Consider the following 16083-nt stretch of genomic DNA (forward strand, 5'->3'; position numbering starts at 1 on the left):
CAGACTGCCTAAGCAGAATCTAAAGTGCCATTGGAGATATAGTCACTGTTATTCAAGAAGTTGAAGATTCAATAAAATTGAATTAAAACATTAAAAACATATTTTAGAAGAATGTCAAATTCTCCTGTAAACCAAAGACCAGTACCTGTCACCTAGCATATTGCTCCTCAGCCTTTTTCTCCCTGCAGACAGGCTTGTCATGGCTGTAGAGACACACGTCCCTGGTGAATCCTGACAGTGGCCCTTGGGGTGCAGGGAGGACATGTGCAGGAGGGGTGGGCATTCAGCAAGAGCACAGAGCAGGTGTCATGGCCTTGAGACAAGGCCACCTGTGATCCATGTGGGAATGGCCCTGAATCCCATAGGGCTGGATGAAAGCATGAATTGGAGGTGGTGAGTGTCAAGAAGTAGAGCCCATTGTCTTGCATTTAAAAATAGCTGAAATCAATAGCATCAAACAATAATAAGAGTCATTGTTTGAGTGCCACACACTGGATGCTCATCACTAGGGTGTGTCCAAGGGCTTTACCCTTGTACAAAATCAGAGGGGAATCAGAAAGTGTGGGAAGCAAAATAAATTCTTTTTTCTTTCTGTTTTTGTGCGTTAAGTGGAACCAGCATTTCAGTGATGGTGGTGCTGCAGGGTGATAGGGCGGATTTAGAAGGCCTGAGTTGTAAGAATGGCCATCGTTTATGGGTTGACTGCTGGAATCTGAGCTGAATTTCTGTTTTATTTGCTTTAGGTTTGCTTTTTTCCAAGGCCCACATCAAAGACTGTTGCATAATTCCATATCCTGAAATGCAGCAATAAACACTGAAACATGCAGTTCTGCTGTTTGCAAACCATACTTTCCTTACCAAAGGAGGCAGCCTTGTGCTGGAGAGTTCACAAGACTGGGGTGTGGGTTACCTTTTGCCCAATTTTCCCTGCTTGGCCTTGCTTATTGTTTTTGCACATGGTTGGGGTCCCCTGCCCTGGAGCCTGATGCCCGCTCATCACAGCCTGCCCCCTCCACAAGCCTTGCTCTGGTTGCCCAGGACCCTGGCCTGGCAGTCACGTGGGACTTGAGTCACCTGCCGGGGTAGATCCTGCTTCTGTAACTCCCCACATGCCACCTTGTGCATCTGTCTGTGTTTTCTCCTTGTCTGAAAATGGTTCTGAGTGTAGTACCCGTCAACTGGTATTGCTGAGAGCCACCCATGAAGGAATCCACACCGAGCACGTGGCCCACAGCAAGCGGCTGTGACCATGGTGATGGCTCGTGTTCCGAGCATCTGCAGAGAGACAGCATTGAAGGGCCCTGAGTGTTTTCCCCCAGAGAAGACGGGGGAGGGGGCTTCCACAGCTGATACCATCGCGGGGACCAGGAAAACCTAGAATCATACACCCAGTGCTCCTACCGAACAACGCATGAGCATACCTGCTACTGGCTTATTTTTATAACTAGACACATACAGCATTTGACTTGCAGAAAAGACCAGATGTTTGTTTCCCTTGTCTGTACCCTTTCTGGTTCACTTCCCGTCTACCTTTTCCTCTGGCGAAGATGATGATCATGAGCTTTTAAGAAAAATGTGTTTAGTACTCTCTGATTACAGAAAGCACAGACTAGAAACATTTTTCTCAAAAGTGTTTCAAATAAGAAGTGCTTAGTTTTATTGAGGAGAAAGCTTCAGGTTCTCATAAATTGCACTTTACTTGATGTTGTGGAATAAATGAAGCCTTTTTTCTGCTGTTGTATGAGTTTCTAGGGTACATCATTCTGAAATGGTAGAGGTTGGGGGTACATCAAGGTTGGCCTGCCTAATGGGTCACCAAGGGGAACTCGGCTGGCATGAAGACATCGACTGGCTTTGCTGAGCACAGAGCACAATGGCTGTGGAGAACTGCCCCTGAGCCAGCACTGGACAAGTCCTCTTGTGGGGCCTGGCCTCCTGGTGGGGTGTGTCTTCTTATGTGCATTCTCCCAGCACACTTCATGGTCTGTTTCCTCTCCTTCAGGATGAGCCCAGCTCTGGGATGGATCCCTGCTCTAAGCGGTACCTGTGGAAAGCAATAATGAAGGAGGTTTGGGAAGGCTGTGCTGTGGTGCTGACCTCCCACAGGTGAGCACATCTGGAGAGGCTGGGGGCAGGCAGGAGCTAGGATGCACCCAGCATAGCTCCATAGCAATCATCTCCATAGCAACACCATGACGGTGATGCCATCATGAGTCTCCACCGTGTAGATTAGGACACTGAAGAAGAGAGGGTAAGTCACATGACCAAGGCCACTCTGGCGGCACACCCCTGCCTCACCCGTCAGTCCTGGAGGGATGGGCTCCCCCTCAGCTCTTGCTGAAGCCATATTTCAGATTCTTTCCATCTAAGATTTTCTATCCAAGCAGGAGAATTAGCTGAAATGAAAAGTTCCCAGGCTTCTGAATTTGGTCTCATATTTCCCCCCTCACAGAATATATCTCATAATGAGATTTCAGAAGAGTTGGCTTGTTTTAAATTTTATTCTACATCGTTCTTAGCCACACAGCAATATGACCTTAGATTCCATAAAACCTGTTCATGGAGAGTGAGCAGTGTGATTTGGCTAATAAAAATCCTGAGATATAATGCAGTTCAGACTTTGAAGATTAGACTTGTTTTCTTCCTGTGTTTAAGTAAAATATGCTGAAAGTTAAGTGTCAGGAACTTTGAAGAATCTGAGATTCTACCTCACTTGCAAGCCAACCAGTTTGGCTTGCATTTCACGAATGCTTCCAGAAGGCATGAGGCCTCTGGGTCAGAGATAGAAGGCTTAGCTATTTACAGTAAAAACAGTAATCAGATGCCATTAAGGTCCCACTGGTTCCCTGAGCCGCACCTATCCAGGGGTAATGTAGGTAGGAGAGATGATGCCTAAACACCCAAAGAGGACACCAAACCTGGGGACCCACATCTTCATAGCAACTGATTAGCAAGCCAACTCTGTGTTTGGGGAAAATTCCTCCTCATTCTTCAAGGTTGAAAATACAATGTGAGAAATGGCTCAGGTGCAGAGCTGCCAGTTCTCCGAACCTTGGTAGTTCCTAGTGGGATATGTAGGAGCGTGAGGGACCCTGCCCTGAGGAGTGTCACCCAGTGGTTAGTGAGTCCATAGGTCTGTGCAAGATGGGGTCACCCACTCCTTCTTGCTGGAACTTAAATATAAAGCTAGTCTATCATTTGAAATGTGAGATTTCTGAGAGGCTTTCAGGAGACTTTGTCGATGACCCCCACCAGCATTATCAGTTTATGTACAGTATTGGGTGCTGTTAATATTCAGGCTCAATCCTATCACACTTAAATCTTAGAACCAGTTGCTATAATAAGTGTTGGTGGCCACCCTGAAATTAAAGCTAAGTCAGAAATGATGCCGTACAGAGTGTGGTGAAGATGAAGACGACAAAATAGACAGACCTTGCTTCATGGTCTTCCACCTCTGCTCTCTCTCTCTCTCTCTTTTTTAACTTTAATACTCACTCATTGATGGTTTCCATATTGCCCAACATTCCTGAATTTTCAATGCCAGTCAAAGCACTGCCATTTTTAAAAATAGGGTTTTTTTGAGGTATAATTTATGTACTATGCAATTTACCCACTGAAAGTATACCATTCTATGAGTTTTTAGTAAAATTGTGGACCTGTGTAACTGTCCCCAGAATCCAGTTTGGGACATTTCCATGACCCTCAACATTTTCTCATGCCTGTTTTTAGTTAATCCCCATGCAAATCCCAGACGTTCTATCTCTGTAAGTTTGCTTTTTATAGGTATTTCATATAAATGGAAGCATATAACGTACAGTCTTTTGTATCTGACCTCTTCACTTCTGATGGTTTTGAGGTTCATCCATGCTGTAGCATGTATCAGCAGTGTGCATGTTTTCATTGTGCAACAGCATTCCACTGTGTAGCTAGACCACATTTTGTTTATTCACCAGCAGATGGCCCCTCGGATTGCCTTCTGTGTTTGTCTGTTTTGTATGATATACTATAAATAGTCACACAATGTCTTTGTATGGACATATCATTTTATTTCTCTTGGTTAGATTTTTAGGCACCAAACTGCTGGGTGGTATGGTAAGTTTGTGCTTCACACTTTAAGAAAATGTGGAGCTGTTTTCCAAAAGTGGCTCTATCATTTTATGTTCCCAGGGCCAATGATGAAGTTTCTAGTTTCTCCACGGTCTTGTTAATACTGTCTTTTGAATTATAGCCATTGTAGTGAAGAGTTTCTAATTTACATTTTCCTGATGAGTATGTCATCTCTTTGTCTTCTCAGCTACACTGTTTCTTAGAGGAAGCCAACCATTGATAGGTCTAATGCATTTCTGTATATCTGGAGTCATTTTTGTTTTGCTAATTCAAGATTTCTCTCTGGATCTCTGCATTCATTCTACCTGGGGTTCACTGTACTTCCTGAATTTGTAGATTAGTGTTTTTCAGTGAGTGTGGGGAGACTGGCAATTGTTTATTCAAATATTTTTTTCTGGCTCTATTTACCTTTATTCCTTTGTCCATACACTGATCCTTTCAGTGTAAGGATTCTGGAACTCTTGATGGTGCCCCACAAATCTGTGAGTTTCTGTACATTTCTTTTCAGCGTTGTTTTTCTCTGTTCTCAGATTTGATAATATTTATTGATCTATGTTCAAGTTCATGGAGTCTTTCTTCCACTGTCTCAAATTTGCTGTTGGCCTCTCTACTGAAGTGTCCATTTCATTTATTATACTATTCAGCTAAAAGTATTCCATTTGATTCTGTTTTGATAATTTCCATTGCCTTCAGAATCTCTATTTGTTGATTATTATTGTCATAATTTTCTTTAATTCTTTAAACATAGTTTCCTTTAGCGCTTTAAATATATTCATAGTAGCTTCTTTTTTCCTGTTAAATCTAACATCTAGAGACACTTAGAAATAGTTTCTATTGATACTGACTGCTTTTTCCCCTGAGCATGGAAAACATTATTTTTTCTGTAATAAATGCTGTAATTTTTTTTGTTGAAAACTAGACATTTTACATAATAAGTTTTAGCATCTCTGGTTTCCGGTTCTGATTGTTGTCACTGACAATTCTTTTTTTGGGGTGGAGGGTTGCTTGTTCTTTTTATGTGTCTGTTAATGTTTCTTTGCCTTTTCCCCTGCAGTGAGTAGCTGCTGATGCCTCTGCTCATATATATATATATATATATTTCATTTTTAGAGCCTGGATTCTTTGGAGTTACCCTGAGTTTATATAGGTAGAGGGTCTCCTCAACCATCTCACGCCAACAAAGATTCTGTCCTCTGCCAGTGTATCTGTGTGTAGATAGGGGAGAATATTCCAGGTTCAGGCCACCTTCTAGTTGGCCAACTTTAGCTTCTTCCTGGGTTCTTCTGGTTTCTGTGATGTGCATGTGGGTAGCCTTTGGGTTAACTTGAAATGTGGGGCTGGTATGGGTCTTCTCTGGCTTCTGCTACATGTGCACACAGCCTCAGGGAAATATCTATGTGGTAGAGCCCACCTCAGGCCTGATATGGGAGCTCTTGGTCTTTCCTGTTTGCTTGGTTCTAAGGGGGTTGCAAACACTGACAGTGTGGCTGGTATGAGCCTTGTCCAGTGGCCCTAATTGAGTGCACTCCCCCACCAGTGGCAGAAAAGCTGCCAGCTCTCACGGCCTGTCCTGCAGCTGCGCACTGAGGGAGCTGCAGTGCCACAGATTGCCAACCTTCCTACCCCAGGTTTAGCGAACTGTCAGCTGTAAGTCAGCTGTAAGTGTTTCTCAGATTGTCCGATGCCTTTGGTTGATTTTCAGAATTCAGAAATGCTTGTTTTTGTTCATTTTGTCATTTTGTAGTTGTTTTTTGGGGAAAAAATTTACCAGTTTTTTCACCTGACCACAGCCAGGAGTCCTGCCCTTGTCTTAAAATATATATATTTGGTCTTCTGTTTTTCTCTTTAGAAAATAACATCTGACATTGAAATGAATTAAATCCTCTTATTTATCATTATGTATATACATTCTTGCTTAAAATTGATCTTTTTGCTGTGCCAATTCCAGAAACTCTGTACATTCCTGTGTTCATTATGCCATGTTTGTTAGGTCCACTTGTAATGTGTAAGCTCTAAAACTGGGTAAACTGGTGTTATATTGACAATTCCTTCTAATTTTCATATAGCATGTAATCACTGCAGACGGTTCTCAGAAAGACCACATATCACTGTAATTTTTCTCTTTTGCATCCCCCTGCCCATATGGTTTCACATTAATGATGTATCTTCATTTCCATAAATCTGGCCATATTCATGCCTTACAAAGATCTAAATGACTCACTATTAATGAAGAATGGGGTGGCTTTGATGGATAATGTGTTAGTGAAACAGCTGCCTTCAGCTGAGAAGTCTCCAAATTGCAGTTTCCTCTTAGCTTTGGTTCTGTCTCCCTTTCCTCTTCTTACTCCTTACCTAGAGGACCTGGTGGAAGTGTGGGGCAAGGAACTGATTGATGTACCCCACTCCACTGTTCTCACTGGAAGGTATTAACATGAGTCCACCAAAAGTGACCAGCAAGCCTGTTAGTCACCCTTCAGACACTGATCCAGGAGCTCCATATAAGTCATTAAATCTGCATCACCTGACCATTGTTGCGGTCCAGTCAGCTTAACCACCCACAGAAAATACAGTGTCCATTTTAAAAGTAAAAGAGCTTATTTTCATCAGGGTAGAACCCTGGCTTTGTGTGTTCTTGATACTGAAGATCATCACCATCTCTCAGGCTCTGCCCTCTAGGCTGTAATTTACATGGTGCCCCATGTGCTTGGTTCATGTTTGTTTGATAGCTAATAAACTGAACTACAAAGTCATTACTCCGAGGTCTTTATTACCATCAGTGGTTATTTGGATCTCTACTCATCTGAGCTCTGTTTAAGTATGTAATATAGAAATGATTGCATATTCTATGCTTTAATTAGAGTGCTTACTATGCACTCATAAAAGTAATGAGATTGTATTAAATTGAAATTCAAGAAACAGAGAGAAAAATAGGTTTGCACAGAAAAATATGTTAAGCATATTGGAATGTATTATATAGCATGTATTACTTAGACTTCATGTTAAACTATTATAACAAAGACCCCAAATTGCAATGGCTCTGAGCAGACTTGTCTCCTGCATTAACACCTTATGTCGGGGGGATTGTGCCAGAGCACAGGGTCATCCAAGGACACAGTTTCTTCCCACCATGTCACCAACTCATTGGTGAGTGTGTTCTCATCTTCCTGGTTGAAACAGACTCATTAATGCTGTGTCTCCATTCTTGCTTATGGAAAGTGGGAAGAAACAAAATCCGGGGCAAGTGGCTTGCCTTATTTCAACATGACATGGAAATTGGACTTAACATTGACTTGATTAATTGGACACTCACCTCTTGTACATAGAATACTGACAAACATAATCTTGATCTGAACACACACTGACTCAATGAGAAGACTGCTTAGGTCCACTCTCCATGAGTAAAAAATAATGCATGCCTCCTACAGATAATTAGATAATACAATATGGTAAAAGAAGGAAAGAAACTCCACCAATGAGTTCCCTTTTCAGACATTGATAGTCATACATTCTTTGTCTTTCATTCCCAGTTTTTTGGGGGGCTACATGTGCAATTTTCCTAACATGCATTGTTATTCTACCTTTGTTGTACCATTACTTGTCCCCATGCAATTAATTGACTTTGGAGAACCTCATGTTAATGACTGACTAACACATGGTTGCTCTCACATTTTTAAACATGTATTATCCTATCTGAAACCTGTTTTTTTTAATTGAAGTATCATTGATATATAATCTTATATTGGTTTGAAATGTACAGCTCAGTGATTCAACAGTTACCCAAATTATTAAATCCTCACACCCACTAGTGCGCTTACAATCTATCAACATAGGGAGGTGTTACAAAATCATTAGCTCTATTCTCCATGCTGTACTACCATCCCCATGACAGCCATAAAAAAAAAAAAAGAAAAAGAAATATGTTTGCAATAACATGGCTGGACCTAGAGGGTATTATGGTAAGTGGAATAAACCAGATGGAAAAAGACTAATATCATGATTTCACTTATTTGTGAAACCAGTTTTTTTCTATTTTTAAAATTTTGGTATCATTAATATACAATCACATGAGCAACCTTGTGGTTACTAGATTCCCCCCATTCTCAAGTCCCTAAAACATACCCCATTACAGTCACTGTCCATCAGTGTAGTAAGATGCTATAGAGTCACTATTTGTCTTCTCTGTGCTATACCTTCCCCATGCGCCGCCCTACATTATCGGTGCTAATCTTAATGACTCTTATTCCCCTTCTCCCTCCCTTGCCACCCAGCCTCCACTGTCCCTTTCCCTTTGGTAACCATCAGTCCATTATTGGGCTCTGTGAATCTGCTGCTGTTTTGTTCCTTCAGTTTTTGCTTTGTTCTTATATTCTACAGATGAGCGAAATCATTTGATACTTGTATTACTCTGCCTGGCTTATTTCACTGAGCATAATACCCTCTAGCTCCATCCATGTTGTTGAAAATGGTAGGATTTGTTTTCTTCTTATGGCTGAATAATATTCCATTGTGTATATGTACCACATCTTCTTTATCCATTCATCTACTGATGGACACTTAGGTTGCTTCCATTTCTTGGCTATTGTAAATAGTGATTCAAAAAACATAGGGGTGCATCTGTCTTTTTTAAACTGGGCTGCTGCATTCTTAGGGTAAATTCCTAGGAGTGGAATTCCTGGGTCAAATGGTATTTCTATTTTTACTTCTTTGAGGAACCTCCATACTGCTTTCCACAATGGTTGAACTAGTTTATATTCCCACCAGCAGTGTAGGAGGGTTCCCTTTTCTCCACATTCTCACCAGCATTTGTTGTTCCTAGTTTTTTTGATGTTGGCCATTCTAACTGGTGTGAGGTGATACATCATTGTGGTTTTAATTTGCATTTCCCTGATAATTAGAAATGTGGAGCATCTTTTTATGTGCCTTTTGGCCATCTGAATTTCTTCTTTGGAGAAGTGTCTGTTCATATATCCTCCACCCATTTTTTAATAGGGTTATTTGCTGTTTGGGTATTGAGGTATGTGAGCTCTTTATATATTTCAATGTTAACCCTTTGCCAGATATTTCATTTACAAATATATTCTCCAATACTGTAGGATGCCTTTTTGTTCTTCTGATGGTGTCCTTTGCTGTACAGAAGCTTTTTAGCTTGATATAGTCCCAGTTGTTCATTTTTGCTTTTATTTCCCTTGCCGAGGAGATGCATTCAGAAAAAGTGCATGTTTAAATTCAAGAGATTTTTGCCTATGTTTTCTTCTAATAGTTTTATGGTTTCATAAACTACATTTAGGCCTTTGATCCATTTTGAGTTTACTTTTATGTAGGGAGTTAGAAAATAATCCAGTTTCATTTTCTTACATGTAGCTGTCCAGTTTGACCAACAACAGTTGTTGAAGAGGCTATCATTTACCCATTGTATACCCATGGCTCCTTTATCATATATTAATTGACCATATATGCTTGGGTTTATATCTGGGCTGTCTAATCTGTTCCATTCATCTATGGGACTGTTTTTGTGCCAGTACCAAATTGTCTTGATTACCATGGCTTCATAGTAGATCTTGAAGTTGGAAAGCGAGATCCCCTAGACTTATTCTTTCTTCTCAGGATTGTTTTGGCTTTCAGGGTATTTTGTGGTTCTATATGAATTTTAGAACTATTTGCTTTAGTTCATTGAAGAATGCCATTGTTATTTTGATAGGGATTGCCTTGAATCTGTAGATTGTTTTAGGCAGGATGGCCATTTTGACAATATTAATTCTTCCTATCCATGAGCACAGGATGTATTTCCATTTATTGGCGTCTTCTTTAATTTCTCTCATGAGTGTCTTGAACTTTTCAGGGTATAGGTCTTTCACTTCCTTGGTTAGGTTTATGCCTAGGTATTTTATTCTTTTTGGTACAATTGTGAATGAAATTGTTTTCTTGATTTCTCTTTCTGCTAGTTCATCATTAACATATAGGAATGCAACAGATTTCTGTGTTTTAATTTTCTGTCCTGCATATTTGTTGAATTCAGTTATTAATTCTAGTAGTTTTGGATTGGATTCTTTAGGGTTTTTTACTTATAATATCATGTCAGCTGCAAACAGTGACAGTTTAACTTCTTCCTTGCCAATATGGATGCCTTTTACCTCTTTGTTTTGTCTGGTTGCCATGTCTAGGACCTCTGGCACTATCTTGAATAAAAGTGGGGAGAGTGCACATCCTTTGTCTTGTACCCGATCTTAAAGGAAAAGTTTTCAGCTTCTCACTGTTAAGTATGATGTTGACTGTGGGTTTGTCATATATAGCCTTTAATATGTTGAGTTACTAGCTTTCTATACCCATTTTGCTGAGAGTTTTTATCATGAATAGATGTTGAATTTTGTTGAATGCTTTTTCAGCATCTATTGAGATGATCATGTGGTTTTTGTTCTTTTTGTTGATGTTGTATATGATGTTGATGGATTTGTGAATATTGAACCATCCTTGCATCTCTGGAATAAATTCTACTTGATCATGATGGATGATCTTTTTAATGTATTTTTTTAATTTGGTTTGCTAATATTTTGTTGGGTATTTTTGCATCTATGTTCATCAGGGATACTGGTCTGAAATATTCTTTTTTTGTGGTATCTTTGCCTAATTTTGTATTAGAGTGATGCTGACCTCATAGAATGAGTTTGGAAGTATTCCATCCTCCTCTACTTTTTAGAAAACTTAAAGGAGGATGAGTATTAGATCTTCACTAAATGTTTGATAAAATTCAGCAGTGAAACCACCTGTTCCAGGGGTTTTGTTGTTACGTAGTTTTTTGATTACCAGTTCAGTTTCATTGCTGGTAATTGGTCTGTTTAGATTTTCTTTTTCTTCCTGGGTCAGCCTTGGAAAGTTGTATTTTTCTAGAATGTTGGCCATTTCTTCTAGGTTGTCCAGTTTGTCAGCATATAATTTTTCATAGTATTCTCTCATAATTCTTTGTATTTCTGTGGTGTCTGTAGTGACTTTTCCTTTCTCATTTCTGATTCTGTGTATATTTTTAGACTCCCTTTCTTTCTTGATAAGTCTGTTTTGGAGTTTACCTATTTTGTGTATTTTCTCAAAGAACCAGCTCCTTCTTTCATTGATTCTTTCTATTGTTTTATGCTTCTCAATTTTATTTATTTCTGCTCTAATCTTTACTATGTCTTTCCTTCTACTGACCTTGGGCCTCAGTTGTTCTTCCTTTTCTAGTTTCATTAATTGTGAGTTCAGACTGTTTATATGAGACTGTTCTTTTTTCCTGAGGTAAGCCTTTATTAACAATATACTTAGCTCTTAGCACTACCTTTGCTGCATCCCACAGATTTTGTGGTGTTGAGTTATTTTTGTCATTTGTCTCCATATATTGCTTGATCTCTGTTTTTATTTGGTCATTGATCCATTGATTATTGAGGAGCATGTTGTTAAGCCTCCATGTGTTTGGGGGCTTTTTTGTTTTCTTTGCATAATTTATGTCTAGTTTCATACCTTTGTGGTCTGAGAAGCTGTTTGGTGCAATTTCTATCCTTCTGAATTTATGGAGGCTCTTTCTGTGGTCTTGTATGTGGTCTATTCTGGCATATGTTCTATGTGTATCCTGCTGCTTTTAGGTAGAGTGTTCTGTAGATGTCTGTTAGGTCCATCTGGTCTAATGTGTTGTTCAGTGCCTCTATCTCTTTACTTATTTTCTGTCTGGTTGATCTGTCCTTTGCAGTGAGTGGTGTGTTGCAATCTCCTAAAATGAATGCACTGCATTCTATTTACCCTTTGAATTTTGGGAGTAGTTGTTTCACATATGTTGGTGCTTCTGTGTTGAATGCATATATATTTATAATGGTTATATCCTCTTGTTGGATTGACCCCTTTATCATTATGTCATGTCCTACTTTGTCTCTTGTTACTTTCTGTTTTTGAAGTCTATTTTGTGTTATACAACTACTGCATCCTGCTTTTTTCTCGGTGTTAGTTGCATGAAAGATCTTTTTCCATTCCTTCACTTTTAGTCTGTGTATGACTTTGGGTTTGAATTGAGTCTCTTGTAGGTAACATATAGATGGGTCTTGTTTTTGATCCACTCAGTTACTCTATGTCTTTTGACTAATGCATTCAGGCCCTTTGCATTTAGGTTAATTATTGATGGGTATGTACTTATTGCCATTGCGTGCTTCAGATTCATGGCTACCAAAGGTTCAAGGGTAACTTCCTTACTGTCTAACAGTCTAATTTAACTCACTTAGTATACTATTACAAACACAATCTAAAACTTATATTTCTTTTCCTCCTCCATTCTTTATATATTAGATATCGTATTTTGTATTCTTTGTCTATCTCTTGGCTGACTTTGTGTGTGGTTTATTTGATTTTGCATCTGCTTAGTAATTAATTATTATACTTTCTTTACTATAGTTTTATTTCTTCTGGTGATAGCTATTTAACCTTAGGAATACCTCCATCTTTAGCAGTCCCTCTAAAATACACTGTAGACATGGTTTGTGGTGGGTAAATTCTCTCAGCTTTTGCTTTTCTGGAAATTGTTTAATCCCTCCTTCAAATTTAAATCATAATCTTGTTGGACAGAGTATTCTTGTTTTGAGGCCCTTTTGTTTCATTGCATTAGATATATCATGCCACTCCCTCCTGGCCTGTGAGGTTTCTGTTGAGAAGTCTGACAATAGCCTGATGTGTTTTCCTTTGTGTGTGATCCTTTTTCTCTTGCTGCTTTTAATATTCTGTCCTTATCCTTGATCTTTGCCATTTTAATCATTATATGTCATGGTGTTGTCTTCCTTGGGTCCCTTGTTTTGGGAGATCTATGCACCTTTATGGCCTGAGAGACTATCTCCTTCTCCATATTGGGGAAATTCTCGGCAGTTACCTCCTCAAAGACACTCTCTGCCCCTTTTTACTCTTCTTCTTCTGTTACCCCTATAATGTGAATATTGTTCATTTGGATTGGTCACACAGTTCTCTCAATATTATTTCACTACTAGAGATTCTTTTTTCACTCTTTGCCTCAGCTTCTTTGTATTCCTGTTCTCTAATTTTTATTTCATTTACTGTCTCCTCTACTTCATCTAATCTGCTTTTAAATCCCCTCATTGTATGTTTCATTTCAGATACTTTATTCTTGAAGGTTTGTATCTCATTCCTGAATTCCTCCTTGATTTCTTGAATATTTTTCTGTAGCTCCATGAACACATTTATGATTTTTATTTTGAAATCTCCTTTAGGAAGATTGATGAGCTCAGTTTCACTTGGCCTTCTTTCTGGTGTTTGCGGGATTTGAGTTTGAATCAAATTCCTTTGACGTTTCATATTTGTAAGTGGTGCCGTCTAGTGCCCAGTAGCTCTACTCTCTGGAGCTGCTGTGTCCCTGGAGCAATGGCCAGGGTCACAGAAGAGTGGCACAGGTGCCTGTCAGGAGGAAAAAGGTCTTTTCTGCTTCCCAACTGCAGTGCCTGTCTCCACTGCCAGTGCCAGTGGGCCAAGCATGCAGAGAGAAGCCTCTATGCTTTGCACTTGTAATTGCCATAGACAGAGCTACCCTCTGGAAGGCCTGGTACAATGGCAGGGTCAGCAGGTTTGTGAGCTGGTGCCAGCCAGGAGGAAGGTGCAGTAGGCTCTGTATCATGGTGGGGAGCCTTGGAGCTGAGTAGCCAGCCAGGGGGATGGAACGCCTGAAGCTCCTAAAAGTTTCCAACCTCCTGGGCAAAGTGCACCTGACAATTTTGTCTACCTATCCTTTCTCCTGAGCAGCAAGCTCTGTGAAATCCTTGCCCCTTTAGCAGCCCTCTCTCTGTTAGAAAGTCTCTCAGACTGCCCACATTTCTTTTGTCCCAGAATGTCCAGATGTGTATCCCTGTTTTCCACAAGTGGGTAGAATCTCAATCTCTCCACGAATTCCATTTGTCTTAGTTTTCCAACCCCACTAATCTCCAGAGCACCACGTAAAGTAGGTTCATGCTCCCAGAGCAGATCTTCAGGGCTGGTGTCAGCAGTCCTATGCCTCCACCTCTTCCGTGTTCTGTTTCTCTTCCTCCCTCTGCTGAGCTTGGGCAGGATAAGGTCTTGGGTCCCTCCAGATCGCAGCTTTGGTATGTTACCCTTTCCTTGAGGTTTGCTGGTTTCCCCAGGTGTAGGCAGTCTGCCACAGCCTTCTTTCCTACTTCTCTTTCAGGATTTAATACATTTGTTATATTTTCATATTACATGTGGTTTTGGGAGGAGGTTTCTGTTTCACCTCTCATGCCATCATCTTTAATCCCATCAAACTCTTAGCCATTTTAAAGACACTTTTTTTGTTTCCTGACATTTCTATAGAAGTTAACCAGTCTGTGATGATAGTGTCTTTCTCTCCTTTTTAACTTGCTGTCTGACACCCGCCCTGCCCCTCCGGATGGCTCTCTCATGTCCCTGCCCTCCCTCCAGCATGGGGGAGTGCGAAGCACTCTGCACCCGGCTTGCCATCATGGTCAACGGCAGCTTCCGGTGCCTTGGCTCTCCTCAGCACATTAAAAACAGGTACGTTGCATTTCTCTTCTTTAAATGTCTATCATAATCAATAAAGTGATGCAGTTAGAACTGGAGATATTTAGAGACGCCTGGGTCCAGTAGCCTCATGGCTCAGGAAAGGAGACAGAGGTCCTGAGAAGGTAAAGGGGTGCATGAGGGCCACTGTGGCCACCCTCTGCCCAGGGAGCCCTGCACTGTCCCGACAGTGTATGGTGCTCCAGGAGGACAGCACTCACTGTGAGGGTGAGGAAAGGACAAACTGTCCTTACTGATGCAAAATACCTTATAAGCAGATTGTACCAATATATCCCTCATCCAGAGCGAATCAGGCTGCCTGTGTTATCATTTGAAATGCTGTTTTTTTTAAAAGATTGCCATGGACTTAAGAGGGTAAAAGAGGCTTTCTGTGGTTCTTTTCTGTGTTGACTATTAAAGAATAAAGACTTTTCCTATATGCATAACCCTTTAGATTTATCCCTGGTTAACTCTCCTATTATGTCTTTTTACCATTTACATTTTGTAATCTTAATAGCTTTACCATTAATTTTCATGAACATTTTTATGAACAAAAAGTTATAACTTTTCACAGATTCTATGTTGCCTGAGCTGTTTCCAAAGTTGCTGGTTTCCTTTTAATTTGTTTAATCTGTCATTTTTTCATATAGTCGTCTATTAATATATGTTGGTAAATCCCTTTTCATTTTCATTCAGTGTTTTTAAAGTTAAGAGTTCACAAGTGGAGATTTGTTAGTTATATATATATTTGGTTGAAATATTTTTATTTACAGAGAATATAACTATGGAATGCTTGGCTAGCGATGCCATACTAGGGAGTAAGCATCAATTTTGTAGGCTTCGAGTCAGGTGCTGATGAAGGCCCACCTCATTGCCTCTTGCTGCTTAGGGTCAATCACCTGTCAGATAAACCTTCTGGAAACAGTTCTTGAGATGTACTCTGCTCACCATTAATAAGTATCATCAAAAGAAAAATAATATTTCACACTCCCTAACCTTTATGAATGCTTACATAAAGTTTTATAGCCCATGCCTGATTGTCAGGTGATTCATGTTTGACTGTAGCTGCTAGACAGTCACGAGGTGTGCTCAGGTTGGGTGCCAGAGCCAGCAGTCAAAGTGTGCAGAATTCCTCTCCAACTGGTATGGTCTCTAGTCTCTCCTCCTCCTCCTGGTTTTAATTCTCACAATGTGTAGGTTTGGGGACAGATTGTTAGTAGCTATGAACTACAGTCATGTTAAGCAATAAATAGCCTGTGGGTTATTCATTGAAACATTGAACCTATTACATCTGAAGAAATAACTTGTAAAGTTGGTATTTTCCTGTAACAAGTAAACCAACTACATATGTTTGTGTATGGAGATAAAGAATACTGGACTGGTCATGACTTGGAATCCAGCATCTAAAGCCGGTTGTGCTGAGCGTCAGTGTCCACCCTCTCCCAGTGA

The 16083-nt window shown here is 40.1% G+C and overlaps 1 protein-coding gene across 1 annotated transcript in view; it reads left to right on the plus strand.

The window, feature by feature from the left end:
* ABCA13 (ATP binding cassette subfamily A member 13) overlaps positions 1–16083 on the plus strand; it is a 361430-nt gene that overhangs the window by 323557 nt on the left and 21790 nt on the right. Inside the window, exons 58-59 of the mRNA XM_073239122.1 lie at positions 2003–2106; positions 14536–14628. Coding sequence (XP_073095223.1) covers positions 2003–2106; positions 14536–14628 — 197 coding nt within the window. The remainder of the gene's footprint in view (positions 1–2002; positions 2107–14535; positions 14629–16083) is intronic.

Source organism: Manis javanica, chromosome 6 (assembly GCF_040802235.1).
Source record: "Manis javanica isolate MJ-LG chromosome 6, MJ_LKY, whole genome shotgun sequence".
NCBI lineage: Eukaryota > Metazoa > Chordata > Mammalia > Pholidota > Manidae > Manis > Manis javanica.